The sequence below is a fragment of the Macaca thibetana genome, chromosome 14, assembly GCF_024542745.1.
Source record: "Macaca thibetana thibetana isolate TM-01 chromosome 14, ASM2454274v1, whole genome shotgun sequence".
Lineage (NCBI taxonomy): Eukaryota > Metazoa > Chordata > Mammalia > Primates > Cercopithecidae > Macaca > Macaca thibetana.
In genome coordinates, this window is record NC_065591.1 from 53,067,524 (window position 1) to 53,089,879 (window position 22,356).

The 22,356-nt window shown below is 42.8% G+C and overlaps 1 protein-coding gene across 1 annotated transcript in view; it reads right to left on the bottom strand.

Moving 5' to 3' along the window:
* PARVA (parvin alpha) overlaps positions 1 to 20,007 on the bottom strand; it is a 161,758-nt gene extending 141,751 nt beyond the window's left edge. Inside the window, exon 1 of the mRNA XM_050757433.1 lies at positions 19,375 to 20,007. Coding sequence (XP_050613390.1) covers positions 19,375 to 19,510 — 136 coding nt within the window. The 5' untranslated portion in view covers positions 19,511 to 20,007. The remainder of the gene's footprint in view (positions 1 to 19,374) is intronic.
* Between the last annotated feature and the right edge of the window lie 2,349 nt (positions 20,008 to 22,356).

Here is a 22,356-nt window from a genome sequence, read left to right on the forward strand (position 1 = left end):
TCTCTTGTTGCCCAGGAGGGGAAATGGGTGGGAGGGGATCCCTTTGCTGGCTTCAAGACCCAGCTTGAAATCACCATGTCTCCTAAGGGTTCCACTTAAATGCGTCTACTGCAGCACTCAGCCCACTGTCTTGCAATTATCTCCCATGTGTCTGTAATTGCCAAGTTCCGGGTAAGTCCAAGAACTCAGAAGCTGGGAGGTGGGGAGAAAAGTGTGCAAGAGAAAGAGATTTCTTGACCAGACCTCCACTGGGTCTCACACAGGAGTGGCTAGGGCTCAGAGGGGAAGAGGGGATGGTGGCGGTGCTTCCCAGGCAGCTTCAAGGATGGCAATTCCCAAGGCAGCCACACCCTGGGCTCTGTCCGAAGGGAGTAGACACGGGTGATACACAGGGCCATATATGGATGGAAAGATGGCCATAGAGAACGTTCTCAAACAAAGGCCTGCCTCTGAGCACGTTAGTGGCCAGGCTGGAAATCTCCTCTCCCTGACGCATCACCCTCCCATCCTACCTCTTAGGTAACCTGGCCCTTCCAGCCCAAAGCAAATAGAAATTTTCAGCCTCACAATGTTGATTTTAACTTCCAAGCAACCTATCAGAGGGATCACTCACACTTAACAGCAATCATTTCTTCTTGGCTATCAGTTCTAACCTACTGATGATAAACAAGCTAATTATCACACTCTGGCCCTGTAATTGCACTTTTAGGACTTTATCCAAAGGAAAGTACTCTTAATTTTTTTAAAAAAAGCTTTAGGTTGCATTATTTACAGAAGAAAAAAAAATGAAGACCAAAGTAAACAAGAAAATCACTCAATGGACTATTATGTGCCTATAAAATTGTGTTTAATAAGATTTATAACACAAAAATATTTACATCATAATAAATGAAGAACAAAGATAAAAAACTTATCTTTACAACATACATAGTACACTCACAATACTAAAAAAGAAAAAAATTATAATAAAGAATAGAAAGAAATGAAGCAAAACACTAATAGCTGTTGCCTTTGAGAGCTGGAACTTTGCACAATGGTTTTATCTATTTTTCCATAAATCCCATAAGCATGGGCTAATTTTATAATGGGGAAGGAAAAACTTTTATTAAAAAAATCAGATGGTAAATGATTTGATTCATTCTTCTTTCCCCCAAGAGTGTGCAGTCATTAAGAATGTTTCTGTTCAAGCTGATAAAAGTTCACTGCCTCTTCCATTCATGGCCTCTCATTGCCCTAAAGCTGGTTCGAAGCAAAGACAGTGACACTGGTCACAAGTCGGTTTACTAAGGCTTTGGCAGGCTGGCCTGTTCCAAGCAAACAGAATTATTGAGGAGACCACACCTCATATCATCTTATGCCTGATTTCCGCTTCCAAAGAAAGAAAAAGTAAAAACTAAAAGGCAGAAATGAAATCCACAAGCAGACAGCCCGGTGCTGCACCCTGGGCCTGGTAATTAAAGATCAACCCCTGACCTAATTCGTTATGTTATCTATAGATTACAGACATTGTATAGAAATGCACTGTCCTGTTTTGTTCCGATGCAATTACCAGTGCATGTAGCCCCCAGTCACGTACCCCATGCTTGCTCAATCAATCACGACCCTCTCACGTGCACCCCCTTAGAGTTGTGAGCCCTTAAAAGGGACAGGAACTGCTCATTCGAGGAGCTCGGCTCTGGAGACAGCAGTCTTGCCAATGCCCCTGGCCGAATAAACCCCTTCCTTCTTTAACTCAGTGTCTGAGGAGTTTTGTCTGTGGCTCGTCCTGCTACATTTCTTGGTTCCCTGACCAGGAAGCAAGGTGATTGGCAGATGGTCGAGGCAGCTCCTTAGGTGGCTTAAGCCTGCCCTGTGGAACATCCCTGCAGGAGACTCCGACCAGCCCAAGAGACATGGTTCCTGAGAGCGCTCCCAGGTAGGCATTTGTCCCGGTGGGATGCCTCGCCCAAGCAGTGTGTGGCAGGCTCCTGTGGAGGATCAACGCAGTAGCTGAACACCGGGAAGGAATGGGCACTTGGAGTCTGGACATCTAAAACTTTAAGACTAGTCTTTGAAACTTGTCCACTCCATTTGAGTGGAAGCGTGGCCTGATCATCCACGGTGTGCCTTTATTGGCACTTTGGTTTTGGTTTTGACTTGGTTTGAAATGCTTGACAGGACCGGTCTTGGGAGCTTGCCTACTCCATTTGAGTGGAAGCGTGGCCTGATCACCCACGGTGTGCCTGTACCGGCACTTTGGTTTTTGTCTTTGACGTGACTTGGATTGCTTGATACTTTGGTTTTAGTTTTGACCTGGCTTAGATTTCTGGATACTCCGATTTTGGTTTTGATTTTGGTTTGGTATAAACTACAAAAGTGTGTGTGTGTCCTTTTTACCCATTCTTTGTTTTGTAGTGAGCGTAGTGTTTTGTCTCGAGGAAACATGGGTGAGGCACAAAGTAAGCCCACCCCACTAGGAACTATGTTGAAAAATTTCAAAAAAAAAGGATTTAAAGGAGACTATGGAGTACTATGACACCAGGAAAACTTAAAACTTTGTGTAAGATAGACTGGCCAGCATCAGAGGTACGTTGGCCATTAGAAGGAAGCCTGGACAGGTCCCCTGTTTCAAAGGTATGGCACAAGGTAACCTGTAAGCCAGGGCACTCAGACCAGCTCCCGTACATAGACACTTGGTTACAGGTGGTTTTAGACTCCCTGCCCCTAACACACAGTGGTTGAGAGAACAGCAGCATAAGCAGCTGGCAGAGGCAAGGAAAGACCAGCAGAGAGAAAGAAAGGAAAGAGATAGAGAAGAAAAGAGGCAAAAAGAGAGAGGAAGAGACAGACAAACAAGGAGTCAAGGAGAAAGAGAAAAAGAGAGAAGCAGAGAGTAAAAGAGACAGAGGCAAAAGGAAAGTCAGAGACAAAGTCAAAGACAGACAGACAGACAGACAGACAGACAGAAAGAAAGAAAGAAAGAAAGAAAGAAAGAAAGAAAGATGATTTAACATTAACCACTGAAAATGCCCTTAACCCAGCAGGTTTCCTAACGGGGATCTAAATCTTAATTATCATACGAAGGTCTGACCAGACCTAGGAGGAACTCCCTTCAGGACAGGATGATCGATGGTTCCTCCCGGGTAATTGGGGGGGAAAAAAAAAAGCCATCTATACCAATTCTAATTTGGACAAAACAAGGTCTTATTAATAGCAAAAGATAATTAAAATCCCAAACTTACAAGGTTTTCAACAAAAGTAAAGTTTGCTAAAAGTTAACAGTGTAGCATGTATTATAGTAACTTCTATTATTGTGGCCTTAGACAGTCTAGTCCACAGATATGAAAAAACGTTCACTTTGGAAAAGAATGGTTATCATCTTTAGGAAAAAAAAGGAAAAAAAGGGGGGGGGGGTGGAATTTATATAAAAGGAGTGTTATATGGTAAATTCTTGTCCTGAAATAAATTAACTGGTTGTTTAAAGAAAGAAATGTTTGCAATAAGCCAGAAAGTTAAGGCATGTCGAAAAATTGCCTGTAAAAGTCGTGAAAGAAAAAAAAAGTTATTAAAAAAGTGTGTTAAAAAATTTATGCAAAAAATGCTGTATAATTTAAAAGTAGCTAGGCCTCCTAAATGTAAAACTATTGAAAAATAAAACAGTTTATATGCAAGATGTATAAGAAAAGTAAAATATACCTTTGGTAAAAGGATTATAAGGAGGCATAAGAATGTATATTTTTACCTACATTAAAAAGTTAAAAAAAAATTATTCTTTTGAAGGTTTAAGCAAGTTTTTAAATGTTAATTTTAAAGAAAATTCTGTGCATAAACATATTAGCTAAAGTTAAAGAAGTATCATCCAGTTTTTCTGTGAACTGGACATTAAAGTAAAAGCATAACAGGTTTTTCTTAAAGCACCAACCTTCTCTTTAGCAAAAATTATAAAAGGTTAAAAAGAGTCTATAAAATCTTACCTTATGGTCAAACATTAAAAATCAGATAAATATGTCTACAAGGTTTTATTAAAATTAGGTTTAACATTAATAACACACCAATATAAAAATAAAATTTAGCTTATCTGGTATAAAAATCATACGAGAAGCATTGTTAAATGTAAAATAGTATTTGGCTTTCTTTGGTTTAAAAACTAATAAAAATAGGTGCTAAAGGAAATCTCTCAGTAAAAAGGCACCAAGGACTATAAAGTCCACAGCCAAGGTCCCCACATTTAAAACAAAAGGTAAATTTCTTAGAAATTATATACTTGGTTTATCTTCCACCTTCCTTTCTCTCAAAAACTAGAAGTCTTTTAGCACATGTACTACCCCTAGAATTTCTGGTAAACCAGCACCAGCCTGAAGATCACATTCTCATCAAAAGATGGAAAGAAGAAAAACTCAAGCCAGCCTAGGAAGGACTCTACCTTGTGCTGCTAACCACCAAGACCGCTGTGCATACAGCAAAAAAAAAAAAAAAAAAGATGGACTCATCACACCCGAGTCAAGAAAATGCCACCCCCTCCAGAGTTGTAGGCCATAGTCCCAGGGGAAAACCCTACCAAACTAAAGCTAAGAAAAATTTAACTCTTTTCATCTATGCTATTACTCTTTCTTCTTTCCTAGTCTATTGCTGACCATCTAGTTATTAACGTAACCAAGTCAATTTCGCCTCAAACTATTGCATTTAATGCTTGCCTTGCTATACACGGTGAGGACTTGCCAAGTCAAAGACAGCTCTCTACTTCAGAAAAGTACTTCTGTCCCTCCTGACTCTCCTCAGACTGGGCATTAGTAAACTAAAACCATGTAATCCAGGGAGATTTTGATAAAGACCCCAGTGCCAACCAGGAGTCTTGCCCCCCGATGTAAAGCTTTCATGCCATAGTTAGTCCAACGTTCTGTGGATCACTACAGAGCAAGGATGGACTGCCCCAAACGGTTTTTGTAATTTCCTAAAACCATACATTCATTTTACTAGAGGATCACAGAAGCTAAAGACTTCAAACAAATTTTAGTAATTAAGACAGGATACCAACATGCAAATGCCTGGTTAAAATGGATCAAATATTCCATCTGCACGTTAAACAAAAACAATTGTTATGCTTGTGCTCATGGCAGGCCAGAGGCCCAGATTGTCCCCTTTCCACTAAGGTGGTCCTCTAGTCGACAAGGCGTAGGCTGCATGATAGCTCTTTTCCAGGATTCTACAGCCTGGAGTAATAAGTCATGCCAAGCTCTCTCTCTGCTATATCCCAAAGTCCAGCACCCTGCGGGTCAGCCCCCAAAGGCCATCCAGCCTCCGTCTCCCAACACTAAGTTCACTATGTGTCTCTCACGACAGGGAGGAAACTTAGCGTTCCTTGGAGACCTGAAAGGATGCAGTGAGCTTAAGAATTTTCAAGAGCTTATCAATCGGTTAGCCTTTGTTCATCCCCAAGCAGATGTATGGTGGTATTGTGGTGGACCTTTACTAGGCACTCTGCTGAATAACTGGAGTGGCACTTGTGCTTTACAGCCCAATTGGCTATCCCTTTCACCCTGGCATTTCACCAATCAGAAGAAAAAAAAATAAGACATTGTAAAGCGAGAGAAGCCCCTTATAGGTCTTTCGACTCTCATGTCTATTTAGACACAATTGGAATCCCACGAGGAATACCAGATCAATTTAAAGCTTGAAATCAAATAGCTGCAGGATTTAAGTCAATATTTTGGTGGGTGATAGTTAATAAAAATGTAGATTAGATAAACTACATCTATTACAACCAACAGCAACGAGCTTATCATAAGTTAAAAGAAAAACTCATGTCGGCCCCAGCCCTGAGGCTACCCGACCTGACAAAACTCTTTATACTCTATGTGTCAAAAAGTGAAAAAATGACAGTTGGAGTTTTAACCCAGACTGTGGGGCCCTGGCCAAGGCCAGTGGCCTATCTCTCAAAACAAATAGACAGGATTTCCAAAAGCTGGCCTCCAGGTCTAAGTGCCCTAGCAGCAACAGTCCTGTTAGCACAAGAAACAGACAAACTAACCCTTAGGCAAAACCTGAATATAAAGGCCCCCCCCATGCTGTGGTAACTTTAATGACTACCAAAGGACATCATTAGTTAACAAATGCTAGATTAACCAAGTACCAAAGCTTGCTAGGTGAAAATCCCCACATAACCACTGAAGTTTGCAACACCCTAAACCCCACCACCTTGCTCCCGGTATCAGAGAGCCCAGTTGAACATAACTGTGTAGAGGTGTTGGATTCAGTTTACTCTAGCAGGCCCAACCTCCGCGACCATCCTTAAACATCAGTAGACTGTGAGTGGTATGTGGACGGGAGCCAATCGCTGCAAAGTGACTCTGAAGAAGATGACAAGCCCTGCTCCAGTCACATCCGGAAGCTGACTGGTCCACGCACGGCCAAAGCATGAGAAAACTCATCGCAGGATTCATGTTCCTTAAAATTTAGACTTTTACAGTAAGGACTTCAACTGACCTTCCTCAGACTGAGGACTGCTCCCAGTGTATACATCAAGTCACTGAGGTAGGACAAAAAGTTGCTATGGTCCTATTATTTTATAGTTATTGTAAATGTACTGGAACTCTAAAAAGAACTTGTTTGTATAATGTTATTCTATACAAGGTATGTAGCCCAGGAAATGACCAATCCGATGTGTGTTATGCCCCATCTGAGCCTCCCATGACCACAGTTTTTAAAATAAGATTAAGGGCTGGGGACTAGTGAAGGCTCATAAATGATATGAGTAAAGTGTTAGCCAAAACAGAAGAAAAAGAGGTGCCCAAACAAGTCACCTTAAAATTTGATGCCTGTGCTGTCATTAATAGTAACAAGTTAGGAATAAGGTATGGTTCTCTTAATTAAAAAAGAGGCTATATGGCAGAAAATAAGTACATCTGTCATAAATTAGGACTGTGTGGAAATAAATGTAAATACTAGTCTTGTGTCATTTAGGCCACTTAAATTAAAAAAAGAAATGAAAAGGATCCAGCCCACCTTCAGAAATGAAAAAATGGCCCTTCCTGTACTAAGGGACAATGTAACCCCTTAGAGCTAGTAATAACCAATCCCCTTGATCCTCGCTGAAAAAAAGAGGAGCGTGTGACCTTAGGAATCGACAGGGCCGGACTGGATCCTCGAATAAATATCTTGGTTTGAGGAGAAGTTTACAAACGCTCTCCTGAGCCAGTATTTCAAACTTTCTATGATGAATTAAATGTGCCAGTACCAGAAATTCCAGGAAAAACAAGAATTTTTTTTGTTTGTTTTTGCAATTAGCCGAGCATGTAGCACAGTCTCTCAATGTCACTTCATGTCATGTATGTGGAGGAACTGTAATAGGAGATCAATGGCCATAGGAAGCCCGAGAATTAGTACCTACAGACTCAGTTCCTGATGAATTCCTGGCTCAAAAGAATCACCTTGATAATTTCTGGGTCCTAAAAGCCTCAATTATTGGACAATATTCCATAGCTAGAGAAGGAAAAGAATTCACTCACCCCATAGGATGACTTAGTTGTCTGAGACAGAAACTGTATAACAGTACCACAAAAACAGTCACTTGGTGAAGTTCAAATCACACAAAGAGAAATCAATTTAGTAAATTCCCAAAGTTGCAAACCGTGTGGACCCACCCAGAGTCCCACTGGGACTGGACAGCCCCCACTGGATTATACTGGATATGTGGGCATAGAGTTACGCCAAATTACCTGACCAGTAGGCAGGTAGTTGTGTTACTGGCACTATTAAACCATCTTTCTTCCTACTGCCCATAAAAACAGGTGAACTCCTAGGCTTCCCTGTCTATGCTTCCTGCAAAAAGACAAGTACAGCTACAGGAAATTGAAGAAAATGATAAATGGCCCTCTAAGAGAATCATACAATATTATAAGCCTGCTACTTAGGCACAAGATGGCTCATGAGGATACCATACCCCCATTTACATGATCAACCAAATCATACGGTTACAAGCTGTCTTAAAAATAATCACTAATAAAACCGGAAGAGCCTTGACTATTCTGGCCCGGCAAGAAACTCAGATGAGAAATGCTATCTATCAAAATAGATGAGCTTTTGACTACTTGCTAGCAGCTGAAGGAGAGGTCTATATGAAATTTAACTTTACTAATTGCTGCCTACACACAGATAATCAAGGGCAAGTAGTTGAAGACATAGTTAGAGATATGACAAAACTGGCACGTGTGCCCATGCAAGTGTGGCATGGATTTGATCCTAAGGCCATGTTTAGAAAATGGTTCCCAGTGCTAGGAAGCTTTAAAACTCTTATAATAAGAGTTGTAATAGTAATAGGAACCTACTTACTGCTCCCTTGTTTGCTACCTGTACTTCTTCAAATGATAAAAAGCTTCATCACTACCTTAGTTCACCAAAATGCTTCAGCACAAGTGTACAATATGAATCACTATCAATCTGTCTTGCAAGAAGACATAGGTAGTAAAAATGAAAGTGAGAACTCCTACTATTGAGTGAGAGTCTCAAAGGAGGGGGATAAGGGAGGAGACCACCCCTCATATTGTCTTATGCCCAATTTCTGCCTCCAAAGAAAGAAAAAGTAAAAACTTAAAGGCAGAAATGAAATCCATAGGCAGACAGCTCGGTGCCACACCCTGGGCCTGGTAGTTAAAGATCGACCCCTGACCTAATTGTTTGTGTTATCTATAGATTACAGACATTGTATAGAAAAGCGCTGTGAAAATCCCTATCCTATTTTGTTCGGATCTAATTACTGGTGCATGCAGCCCCCAGTCATGTACCCTCTGCTTGCTCAATCGATCACAACCCTCTCACGTGCACCCCCTTAGAGTTGTGAGCCCTTAAAAGGACAGGAATTGCTCACTCGAGGGAGCTCGGCTCTTGAGACAGGAGTCTTGCTGATGCCCCTGGCCAAATAAACCCCTTCTTTCTTTAACTCAGTGTCTGAGGAGTTTTGTCTGCAGCTCGTCCTGCTACATTATCACTTAGTAAATGCTAGTAGAACCAGATTTTAGGTAAGTCCTATGGCGATCCACACACCAAGCTAACATTTGTCCCAAGCCTGAACAAAAATTAAGCAGCTGCAATTAACTGAGGCTAGGCAAAGTTCACCAAAGGTGTGCCCTCCAGCCATCTTCTCCTCTTGGTAAGTTCTGTCTTTTGGGGGAGGGCTGAAGTGAGCAGACTCTTGCTGAGGAGGAATGATAGTGGCTCTGTGTCTGGCTGATTTTCAGTTGCCTTCATTCTGCACTTTAGTGAGGAAATGAAGCTGAGATGGGCAAGAGGGAATGGAATAGGTGTGGGAGGGAGAATGAGACAGACTTTGGGGAATTAAGGGAACTCTTAATCTCTCCTATGGAGTTTTGGTCTGTACATCACTTATCTCTCCTAAATCTTGCTATTGGGCTCTTTTACCATAGTCCTCCTTCATATGAATATGTACTAAGCCATTTCTGAAAAGCAAGCTTTTCTGGATGAAAACAAAGAAGTCAACTGGCCTTCACGTTCCATCTGGTCACCCCCCTCCCCTACCCCGACGCACCTCCTCCAGGCTCACTGCTGCCACTGCAGAATCAGTGCCCATGGACTCTAGGACCCTCTGGTCTCACAGGCCTTTGTCAAATAACAGCATTAACCAACAATGTCTTCCCACAAAAGGAAAAGAGATTCCTGGGGGCAGGGATGAGGCATTTTCATAAGCTACACACACACACACACACACACACACACACACACACACACTCAAAAATAGTGACCTGGATGGAATCTGGGGACCAGAAGAGTCATCCAAGGTTAGAGCAGAGTTTGGGGTAACCTGGGGACTCCCTCAACGGGAATATGATGCCCAGCGATGATTCAGACAGTTAGTTAAGAAGCATTTTAGGGAGCATTGGTTAGTACGCTAGGCACCAAAGATACCACAATGGCTCCCCTCATGGCATCTGCAGAAAAAAAAAAAGAAGAAAGGACACTGCCCAGGGCCTATGCAGGAGGAGGTCTCCTTGTGCTAGTGCTCTGGTCCTTGGGCAAAGCCCTCATTGAATTTCCTACTGATTTCAGGCTGCACAACCTATTGAAAACCTAACAGAATGTGTTTACATCTACTTTTTAAAAGTATTTTATTTTTGAAATGATTGTAGGGCTTACCTCAAATGTTGTTCTTTGTACCATGACAGTGAGTGGAGATTTTAGATGCTTACAAATGTTTATATGAGGATTTCATCTCTTCTCCTGGACTAATGGCTGGAACATAATTATGAACTGTGCTTGTTAACCAAATAGAGATATTCCATGAGACAAGAAGGCTGATTCCTAATATGGAGGTGTCCTTGGGCCAGGGCCCACTTATCCTGGTATCCATCTCCTCCTCCCGACACAGAGGTGCCTTCATTAGTAGAGGAAAGAAAGAGGTCTTTGTGATTATGTAATTCCCAGACCACCCTACACAGACAATAAAACTGAATGTGAGAGAAGCCGGGTGAAATAACAGCTCAGAAATCATAGAATACCAGTGCAGCAAGGGCCTAAGAGGTTATTTAGCCTAATCTTCTAATGTTAGAAATGGGCAAATAACACCAAAAGGGGAAGAGACCTGTCTAAGATTACATGGCCAGCTAATGGTGGGCTATTTTCATAAAGGTAAATATGGGGAGATTCATTCCACAGAAATTCTAATAACTATGTGTTTGATGATATTATGGTAAGCAGGAGGGCTCTCACCATAGTGTGTGACAAGTGGCTGCAATGCAACATGACCAGTGCTACCACAGAGTATAGACAAGGCACTGTGGGACCACAGAGGAGGAAGCCTCTCACTCTTCCTGGGGGCACTGGGGAAGGTTTCATGCAAAAGGGGACTTCTGAGTTGGGTCTTTATGAATGAATAGAAGTTGGTTGTATAGGAAAGGAAAAAGGTCTTTCCAGAGTATGGAACAGCATGTAAAAGCATAAACATATGAAAGAACATGATGTGTTTGGGGGATAAAGAGTGGTTTCCCATGGTAAAAATGGAGATTTATCGGAAGGGAAATAGAGGAGACGGCAAAAAGGTAAAGGAAGGGGTAGCTGTGAAGGCTTTGGACAGCATGCTAAGAAGTTTGTCCTGGAGAGAAGTTATCTTTATGCTTTAAAAAACAATGTAGTGGCAAAAGGATGAAGAATGGGTTGAACAAAAATAGACCCATGACAGGAAGTCTAGCTAGGTGGATAACACAGTATTTCAGGTGGAAAATAGAGTAAATATTTTGAAAATGAACAAACAATCCAGAGCACTTGTGAAGGCTGAATTAAAGCAGTGATATTTAGATGGTAGACTCAGCAGGATTTCATAAAAGATGATTAGACATGAGGAATAAAATGGAGGATGGGGCAGCAAACTACTGCCCTTGGGTCATGTGCAGGCTGCCATCTATTTTGTAGAGCCCGAGTGCTGAGAATGGTTTTTACATTCTCATGTACATGTAAATGCTTCCTTCAATAGCTGAGAAGGAACAAAAGAAGCATCTTTCACGTAATTTCACATGAAAATCATGTGAAATTCAAATTTCAGTGACTATAACTAAAATTTTATGGGAACATAGCCAGCCACACTTGTTCACTGACCTATTGTCTATGGCAGCAAAGACAGAGTTGAATAGGACTCATAAAGCCTTAGATATTTACTATTTGGCCCTTTCAGAAAAAGTTGCTGACCTCCTGCAGGATTCTCCAATTCAGTTAAAATCAGTTCATCTTTCCAGTTGCCCAGACCAAAACCTTTGGAGTCATCTTAATTCTACTCTTACCCGCCATCCAATCTTTCATCAAGATCTGCTGTATTTTAAAAATATATCCAGAATTTGACACTCACTCACTCCTTCCCTTGCTACCACTCTGTTCCTGAACACAGCCATCTCTCAGCTGGGTCATTCTAGTAGCCTTTACTTATTTATTTGTTATTTATTGAGACAGGGTCTTGCTCTGTCACATATACTGGAGTGCAGTGGTATAATCATGGCTCACTGCAGTCCCACACTCCTGGGATCAAGCGATCCTCCCATGTCAGCCTCCTGAGTAGCTGGGACTACAGGTGTGCACCAACACCCATGGCTAATTTTTTGTAGAGATGGGGTTTCACCATGTTGCCCAGGCTGGTCTTGAACTCCTGAGCTCAAGCAATCTGCCCACTTGGCCTCCCAAAGAGTTGGGATTACAGGTGTGAGCCACCATGCCCAGCCTCATTCTAGAAACCTTTTGCCTTATCTCATCTTTTGCTTCATCTCTGCCTGCTTCAGTCACTTAACACCATCTCAGCAATGGTGTTTTAGCACCATCAGTTAAAACAGAATTGAGATCACGCCATTCCTCTGCACAAAGTCTTCCCAAGTCTTCCCATATAACTCTGAGTAAAGGCCCAAGTTTTACAATGGCTTCCAGGGTCCTACACGTCCTGCCTCTCCCCTTTCTCTTGTTATGCCTGGGACCAACCCCCATTCCACAATCATGCTCACTCTCTTCTCCAGTCACATCAACCTCCTTATTGGTCCTCAGTAATGTACCATGTCCACACCTGCCTCAAGATTCTTGCATCTGTCATTCCTTCCACCTGTAATGTTCTTTTCCAAGATATACATATGGTTCTCTCCATCACCTCCTTCAGATTGGGACTCAAATCCACCCTTCTCAGTGAGGCCTTCTCTAGCCATCCTACTTAATATTGACAACCATCCTCAGACCACAACCCTCCATTTCTCTTTTTCTTGCTTTATTTTGCTCTCTAGCACTTACTACCACTCAAACAAAAAACATACATTACCAATTTATCTTGTTTATTGCCTGTCTGCCCTATTAGAATGTAAGCTCCAGGAAGGCAGGAGTTTTTGTTTTGTTTTCCTTTCTAGTGCCTAGTACAGTGCATGGTACATGTTAGGCACTCAATAAATAATTGCTGAAAGAATGGGAATAATGGATCAGAAAGTGACTAGGAGATAAGAAAAGAGAAGCAGGTAGAGATAACTCTTTCAAGGCATCTGGTGAGTAGCTAAAGAGGAAACCAGTTATCAGGAGATTTTCTCCAAATGGGAAAGACTCAAGCATATTTACAGAACGTCAGGGCAACAGTGTGGCAAAAAAAGATGGGATATGATAAATAGCATATCTGGCTATGCCAAGTCTGGGAGGTAGCTGAAATAAATGGCCTTATGAGCAAGAAGAGAAGGGACCTTCTTGGAAGGGACTAGGGCAGGAGGGGAGCACAAAAAGACATTTGCACATATGGATGGGACTGGCCGGATATGGTAGAAAGAGAACTTGAAGGAGCTCATAGCTGGTCTCAATTTTCCATTTGAAGATCCACGGAAGGGTTTTAGGGGCTATGGACAACAACTTGGGTTTGAATTTCAAGAGTCCACTTATATGCAAATTTTTAAAATAAATGTATTAGAAATTTTTTTGAGAACTGCAACAATTTGAAAAAATTACAGATGAATTTTGTGATCTAGAAGTATCAAAAAAAAATTAAGAAAAAGCTAGATATGCCCAGGAGTTCAAGACCCACAAGGGCAACATAGCAAGACCGTGTCTATACAAAAAAGATGTACTTTGGAAAAATGAGAATGCACACTGATTAGAAGAAAAGGGAAGCTCTGCAGTGCTAAGGGTTCTACTCACTCTAGAAACCATAAATTTGTTGCAAGGTTTGTGGATTTTTCTCTAGCAACACTGGGCAGCCAATGAGAATCAAGTGGTCAGAACCAGTATTATTAGAAGAATTATGAAATTAAAGCCTTCATTGGATACTTCAGGTCCTGATCAAAATGTAAAACTCTGGGGGATAAAATCTTAAATGAATGGGTAAATGACAGGAATGACCAGTGCTGCCGGCCTAATTTGGGTGCCTTCAGCAGACAGGTACCATTCAAGTTGGTGTTCCTTGAAAGAGCACGTCTTGAGGACAGTTTCAGAGAAAGAAGGTTGAAAAGTGGCCCTCTGGCAAGTAGACTCTGAAAGGGTAGTGAAAGAATCCACACAGGAGGACCATGTCCAGCAGAAATGGAATTGAAAACCCAAAAGATGATGAAAAAGATCAACAGAGAAAAACAGAAGTCATTTAAGCTACAACTCATAAGAATGGGCCCAGATATTTTAAAGTGCTGAAATGTGTCATCTTGGGAAAACGGAGGATCTCACTTGCAAAGAAAGATCCCTTAACTCCTAAAGGGACAAAACAGTGTCCCGCAGGCTCCATACAGTCATGGGCTACTAGGCTATTTACAGAACCTGAAAAAGTCAGTGCAGTCCATAACAAAAAGACTATTTCAAATTTCAAAGACCAATGAAAATTGAGTTGTCAATTTTAATAGCTACCATTACTTGTGCCATGCAATGCATTTCCAACATTGTCGATCTCATTTAAACCTGGCAACTTCCATGTAAAGAAGGAATTCTTATTCTCATTTTATAGATGAAGACACAGAGGCTTACAGGGGTTAAGTAACTTGTCTTAAGTCATAGAATAAATAAGGGATTGAACCAGAAATCAAATTGAAATGTATCTAATCCTAAAGACCATGCTTTTAACTCCTGTTCTCTCTTGGACTCTAACACTGTTTTTTCTTATGAAAACACAGGAATGATGACTAGTTGAGTGCATTCTTATGAAACTCATAGTCATTCTATGATGTAGGTTTCCTTAGGAGGACATTTTTTTACATGAAATTATTGACTTAGAGTTGATCCTTGAACAACACAGGTTTGAACTGCAAGGGTCCACTTACACGCAAATTTTTTCAACAACTATATGGGAAAATATTTTTGGAGATCTGTGACAATTAGAAAAACCTTGAGATGAACCATGTAGCCTAGAAATATTTAAAAAAATAAGAAAAAGTTGCTCATGTCACAAATGCGTAAAATATACATCAATACTTGTCTGTCTTCTCATTTACTACCATAAAATGTAAACAAATCTATTATAAAAAGTTAGAACTTATCGAAATGTCAGAATGTATACATACACACAAAAACTGTGTGATGCCATTTGTAGATAAGAAAAAATGTAAATGTAAAGATTAAATCCTCACTGCACAAAATGAACTGTAGTACATACTGTACTACTATAATAATTTCACAGCTACCTCCTGTTGCTATTGTGGTGAGCTCTAGAGTTGCAAGTATCTGCTTAAAACACCATATGACACCAATCATCTCCACGTGAACAGTTCATCTCTCCAGTAAATTGCGTACAGCAGTTAAAAGTGATCTCTTGAGATTCTCGCATATTTTTCATCATGTTTAGTGAAATACCATAAATCTTGAATAACACCATGGGACTCTAACGAAGTGCCACTAAAGATGCTAAAAGTACTCCCAAGTATCAGAGAAAAGTCATGACATTATAAGAAAAGTTGAATTGCTTGATACGTACCATAGGTTGAGGTGTGCAGCTGTGGTTACCTGCCATTTCAGTCAGACGACGTAAACTTACAGTATCGATAAATGCAGCACAGTTCTGCAAATGTATTTTCCCTTCCTTATGATTTTCTTAATAACATTTTCTTTTCTCCAGTTTCTTTGTTGTAAGAATACAGTATATAATACAAAATATGTGTTGATTGACTATTATCAGTAAGGCTTCTGGTCAACAGTAGGCTATTAGTTAAGTTTGGGGGGAGTTAAAAACTAAACACAGATTTTTGACCATATAGGGGGTCAATGTCCATAACCCCCACATAGTTCAAGGGTCAGCTGTATTCTAACCAGTATCATATCTTTCCATTTGTTGTGTCCTACAGTGGGGCACAGCAGGTACCAAATGAATGAATGGGAGTCCTTGGGCCTATGAGAACGCTACACCAAAGCACTGAGATAATTTGTGGACAGACTGATGGCAGTGATCTTGAGGAATGAAGAATGGGAGGTTCAAGAACACCAGAGAGAAAGTGGAAGAAGGCAGATTCCACAGAGCACAAAGCTGTGAGCTTATCCAGGATGCAGAGCAAGACCTGGCCTTATTATTACTGAAGTGATGGTTAATGGCACCCCACACCTACTAACCATCACTTCAGCACTGATCATTGAGATCCAGCACATACTCACTAAGGACAGTCATTTCAGACCAATCCACTGCCTTCTTTGCCTGGGCTTGCAGAAATACCATAAGCCGCAGCAAGCAGCTGGAGCTGGGTGGTGGCTGACCCTTCAGAAGAGGTTCTATGTTCTTCCATTCACCCATTTACAGCCCCTGGATTAGCTGACAGACTGAATGACGAATCAGGATTTTACAGTGAAATACAACAGGGATGAAAATAAGATCTTGCACTTGGTTTCAAAAACCCAACTGAGTAAATCCAAGATAGGGAAGGCTGTGATTTAGGAGCAACAAATATAAAAATGTCTTTGAGTAAGCTGATAGCAAGCTCAATGAGAGATCACAGTGTGACGTGGCTGGCAGAATAGTTAGAAGCAACCTTAGCTGCATTAAAGGAGCATAGTGTCTGTGCTAGAATAAGGGAGGTGACAGTCCTAATCTGGGGTGGCTGGCCTGCACTACAGCTGTACTATGGTGACTTCTGGAGAGCTCACTTTGAGAAGGTCTGGTAACAGGTCGATCTGCTAGGTATTCTCCATTTCCCCCGTCCCCACTGTGATCCATTCTCTGCACTGCTCTGTGCACTATGGAAGCTGCCCCTATATATTGCAGATCCCTTGCTCTGATGGGTTCCCACTGGGTTCAGCCCCAGTAGGTGATGCAAGGGCAAGAAGACAGAGAATATGCAGAATGTGCATTTCTTGTGCCACTCTCTTCTTGCTCTGTCTGCACATTTCTGACACGGGCTGCATCCCTCTATGACTATAGTTCCAGTCCAGCAGCCCCTCGTCCATAGCCCCAGCTTGTAATAGGTTCCAATTTGCTTCCCTTGTCCCTCAGGCCTCTGAGTGATTAAGAGCTTCCCCCTGTTGCTAGCCCCTAGGGACCTCAGCATCCCGTCTTAGTTCCCTTAACCCTGCCCACAGCTCTGTCAATAGCCACTTCACTAAACTATTTTCAAAATCTCAACAAATTGGCCTTTTTCCTGCAGGGACCCTGACTGAAACTAAAGAGACAGGATGCAAAAGACCTTAAAATTATGTCTGTGAGGAATAGAGGATGTTGGGCCCAGTGGCGAGAAGACTCAAGAAAGCAGGATAGCCTACTTCAGCAAGGTATCAATAAAAGGCCACCCCAGACTCATTCTCTGGCTCCAACAGTAATAGGTACAGAGAGATACATTTTGGGCTAAATATAAAATAAACCTTTCTACAGAGTAGGTAAAGATGGTTCTCCTGGTAGCAGATATTTTTTATTGCATGAGCTTCAATATTTCTCAGTTGCCCCATCTTAAACCGGATGAGACTATGTCAGGAATGCTGTAAGGAATAAGTTAGAAACATGGTCTAGAAAAGAGCTTTCCAAGCCAGGGTTTCATGATTTGCCACCAACTGTACACTACTCAGTGGGTTACCAAAATAACCAATGTGGGGAAACTTTCGTATGTTTTTGCTGCTTCTCATTTCAATCTAAAGAACAGAAGTCTAGTTCTTCAAGTCTGATGATCCTGAACACTGAAGACGTTTTTATACTTTAAGATGACTTACAAACATGAAACATTTTACACAGCATCACAGCTTTCAAAAGGTTATTTCCAATTCACGGGCAATCTATTAAAAACATTTTTTAGGGGGCAAGAGAAGTTGATTAATGGTTACAAATATACCATTTGATAGAAGACGACCTAGTGTTAGATTGGTAAAGTAATTATATTTTACAATAACCTCTTGTATATTTCAAAATATCTAGAATTCCAGTGGTCTAGCATAGAGAAAAGGCAAATATTTAAGGTGATCGATATCCCAAGTACACTGATTTTGTCAGAGGCATGTGAACCAGAGCAACTCCATCTTGAAGGGGGCTAGGTAAAATAAGGCTGAGTGAGACCCACTGGACTGCACTCCCAGAAGGTTAAGGCATTCTAACTTACAGGATGAGATAAGATGTCGGCACAAGACACAGGTCATAAAGACCTTGCTGATAAAACAGGTTGCAGTAAAGAAGTCGGCTAAAACCCAAAACCAAAATGGCCATCAGTGCAGACACTGGTCTTCTGCATTGATACACTCCCACCAGTACCATGACAGTTTACACATGCCATGGCAACGTTACCCTATATGGTCTAAAGAGGAGGCATGAATAATCCACCCCTTGTTTAGCATACCATCAAGAAATAACCATAAAAATGGACAACCAGCATCCCCAGGCTGCTCTGTCTATGGAGTAGCCATTCTTTTATTCATCTACTTTCTTAATAAACTTGCTTTCACTTTACTGTGTGGACTCATCCTGAATGCTTTCTTGTGTGAGATACAAGAACCCTCTCTTGGGGTCTGGATTGGGACCCCTTTCCTGTAACAACTTGAGCTTTACAAATTATATGAATGTATTAATCACATGTGCCCCAAAACTATGTACATCATGCGTCAATTCAAAAAATGTTTAAAACAAAAAATTTTAACTCAGCAACTTCTATCTACACACCAATCTTCTATCTACACATCAGTGCTTCTTGAGAACTGCCACCTCAGTTTTCAAACCAAAAACCAGGACGCAAATCTGCCCATGGGCAAAAAATATTCTACATGCAAACTACCCTGAAAAAAAAAAAAAAAGAATAAGGTCGCCTCAATTCACTCTGGTGGGGCGGGGGGAGGCCCACGACGATGTTTGTGTCTCACGCAGGTTTTCTCCTTTGGTAGGGGTTTATCGTGTATTACACCGAGGGCACGCTAGGTTTGCCAGTTTTTCGCTCATTCATTCAACAAACACTCGATGTCCACCTAATCCATTAACAGGGCCCTTCTCGGCCCTCGGGATGGACAAAAGATCCGAAGAGGCCAACGCCACGACGCTGCTACCACAAGACGTCAGCAGGTCCAGGAAACGACCTGATTTTAAGGACCAATGAAGTCAACGAGTGAGAGTGACGGCGCCCAGGAAAGTTGCGGCGGAAACTTGGGAAATGCCAGCCTTCGGGCGCAGAGGGCGGGGCAGGGCCTACCGGATCGCGCTGCCTGCGGTCTGGGGCCCCGCCTGGGCTACGGTCCCGCCGCCTCCGGCCGCCAAGCGGCGCCTGCCCACTGCCCGGCGGGGGCGTCGGCCTGGTCTCCGGCCCAGGAGGGCAACGCCGCAAGCGGGAGGGGCGGCCTCGATGGCCCGCGAGCCCCAGGCTCAGTGTGGCGCGCGAGTCGCTCCTGCCCGACGTGCCCAGGAAGCGCGTGCACTCATCGCCGCGCGCTCCCGAACGGCCCCAGCGCCCCGGCCCCTCGGCCCCTATGGCACCCCCCAGCTCCTACCGCCCGCCCGGCCTGCCTGGCCGCACTCACCCTCCTTGGCTTTCTTCCTCCGGGCCAGGGTCCCTCCGAGTTTCCCCAAGAAGGAATCATCTTTCTTGCGGGACGGAGGCGACTTAGGAGTGGGGGACTTGGGGACAGAAGGCGACTTCTGCGGGGAGGTGGCCATGGCGCGGCTCAGGCAGCCGCGGGCCGGTCGGGACGCGGAGCTGGCGCTGGGCGGACGCGGCGGGCGGCGGCGGCGGGCTGAGGCTGCGGCTTTCCAAACGGAAGCGGAATTATTCCAAGCATTTGAGGCAGCTCACGCTCGCCTTTCCCTTCCCTCGCTCCCTCCCTCGCTCCCTCCCTCGCACCGCCCTCTGCCCTGGAAGGAGCTGCGCTCCCGGGGCCGCGCCCTGCGCCCCTGGGTTGCCCCAAGCAGGGGGGATGCCCCAAAACTGCCACTTGCAGTACAGGAGGCCGTGTGTGCCCAGGTTGGGAGCGCTCGAGCTGGAAAGCTTCATTTACCCAGGCTCTGCACCCATCACACAGCCTGGGGCAAAGCAAATCTGAGAACCAACCCAACCCTGCTACTCTCCCAAGGTCTTCCAGCCGGGGCTGGTGAGCTCGCTCTTCCCCAGCACTACTGCCTGTGGAGTTATCAGGCCCACGTCTTGCGCCCACAAGACTGCAGCTCCTGGAAGAAATTACTAGAGTGAACCAAAATGCGTCCAGGCCCCACCAAAGTGGGCAGAACCAATCACTCCTGAACCTATCCATGATAGTCAACCTCCTCTTCTCTACTCCCTAACCGAGACTGAGAAGCCTGGAGTGCACAAGGGTAAAGCCGAGGCTGCTTATTGTAAGACATCCGTGTTTCTAGCAGCTTATATAAACGAAGATCACACATGGTAGTGGAAACATGAATGGGAAAAGCACAACCATGAGCTCCTACAGGACCTCCCCGAGAATTTATCCTGCTAAATAAAATCAAGAGAGTGACAACCAGACTCATCTGAGATAACAGGGGAGTCACACAAAGCACAGTGTTTGAAGGACTCATACTGGAAATGATTAAAAGGCACGTGTTATTGTGCTTGCCCATCTCAAGTTCTCACTCGGGCTGTTTGTCCCTCTGTCTCTCTCACACACGGACTCACAGCGCCTTGGCAACTGTGTTTCCTCCTTATGGCCCCTTCCCTCTAGGCTACGGCTGATTGAACGTGGGTGAACAACTAATCCAAAGGGCGCTACTGCTTTACTGAAGAGCAGCCGATTGGCTAGCCCCAGTTAAGACTCTGCACTAAGCTGGAGAGACTGTTGTCAGAAGTTGTGCTCGTGACTGATGATCACTCGCAGTCAAGACTGGGGTGGCTGTTTCTAACCACGTGCCTGCTGACGAGTAGGGAAACAAAAGAAAGGAGCAAAGAAGTGTGCTCAAAAAGCCACTTGGTCTGCCTAATGGAAACCGTGGGGAGTAGCTGCTTGGACCTGGAATGTTTTCCCAGACCCCACTTGCACTTCCTGCCAAGGCCAGCTGTGCTTCTTCCCAGGAGCTGTTACTCAGCCTTTTATTAACCCATCCACCTTACCTTAGACTAAATAAACTGACAAGCAACAGTTTCAGAGTAGAACTAAAATTTAACAAACAAGACAGTCAATAGAGTCTCAACACTGTATAGGTTCATTTTATCTTTGCTTGAGAGTCATAATTTTACTTTTTTTTTTTTTTTTTTGGAAAATTCTACTTTAGTTGGTGCTTCTTACCTAACAGCAGAAAAGTCACGATGCCCGCTAGCCTGGGAGGATTACTACAACTCCTCCTCCCAGACAATAAATCTTAAAGGGATGGTGAGAACCCAAAATAGAAGTGTGTTTTGCTTACATCATTAATCATTTTCATTCAGCATATCAGATGTAGGACATCTTCAAAAGTGTATCTCCAGCACCTGGAGCTCTTGTCAGGGAATTAAGAGACACATAGCTCAATAGCTGTGTGATCTTGGAAAGATTTACTCCCTTTTCTGAGTCTCCATTTCTTCATCTACAAAATGAAATGGTTGGTACAGAATGGTGGTTCTCAAACTTGATTGTGCATCACAGTCCCCTAGAAGTTTGTTACATTCACAGGCCCCATCTCCAGAATTCTGATTCAGTAGATCTCAGGTGAAACCAAGGGATAGGTGTTTAAACAGACTCCATCAGGTGATTTCGATGTACTAATAGCTGATTCACACACCGATGTCTTGCCATTTAGGGCTACTTTCAGCTCTAACAGTTTGTGGTTCTTTATTCTTTCAAAAATTGCTAATTTCTGTATGCAAGACTTAGTCTTAAATGTGGCATAATCAAAATTGCCCATGGAGAGTCCTTCAACTGCCCATGCGTGCTTTTACATATATAATACTCCTCAGTAATTGTTATGTTCATTAAACTTTGAAAACCACTGAGCAAGGCTAAAAGGAAGGGTAAAGTCTTGATTGTTGAATGCTAGCTCCCAGAAAATATCAGCAAAATAAGCTGTGGAAGAAGGCAAAGCTGAATTTTTTGTATACCATGATAAGAAGAGCCCTGCCTTGGCAGAGTCTCAGTAGCATCTGGGAGTAGGGGAAGGGATATTTATAAAGTTTTGGAATCTTGATGAAGACAGGCCTTTCAGTGGGATGGTGCTTGATTAAGTTTGACTAAGGATCATGATATGATAGATTAGGACTGGTAGACCCAAGGCAAAGCTTTCCAAGATTCTTGGAGAGTAAATAGTCTTTTTAATGCTATCTATTAAAAAGTGTAAGGGGTTTATGTTCATTTCGATGAGATTTGGTGGGAAGTTCTTGAAAAGAACAAGAAAGTTATTCATAGCTTTTATCTTCCTGGGCAAGAAATTTTTGGAAGACAGACAGGGGAATGATAAAGTCCTATTAATGTATGCAATAACCTGCATTGGTGGGAATGGTTTCCAAGGTCTCATTATTATGCCGATATCTTGTTATTCAAGCATTTCTACTGGTAAGATCATTATCAATCTTTCTGGAAAGG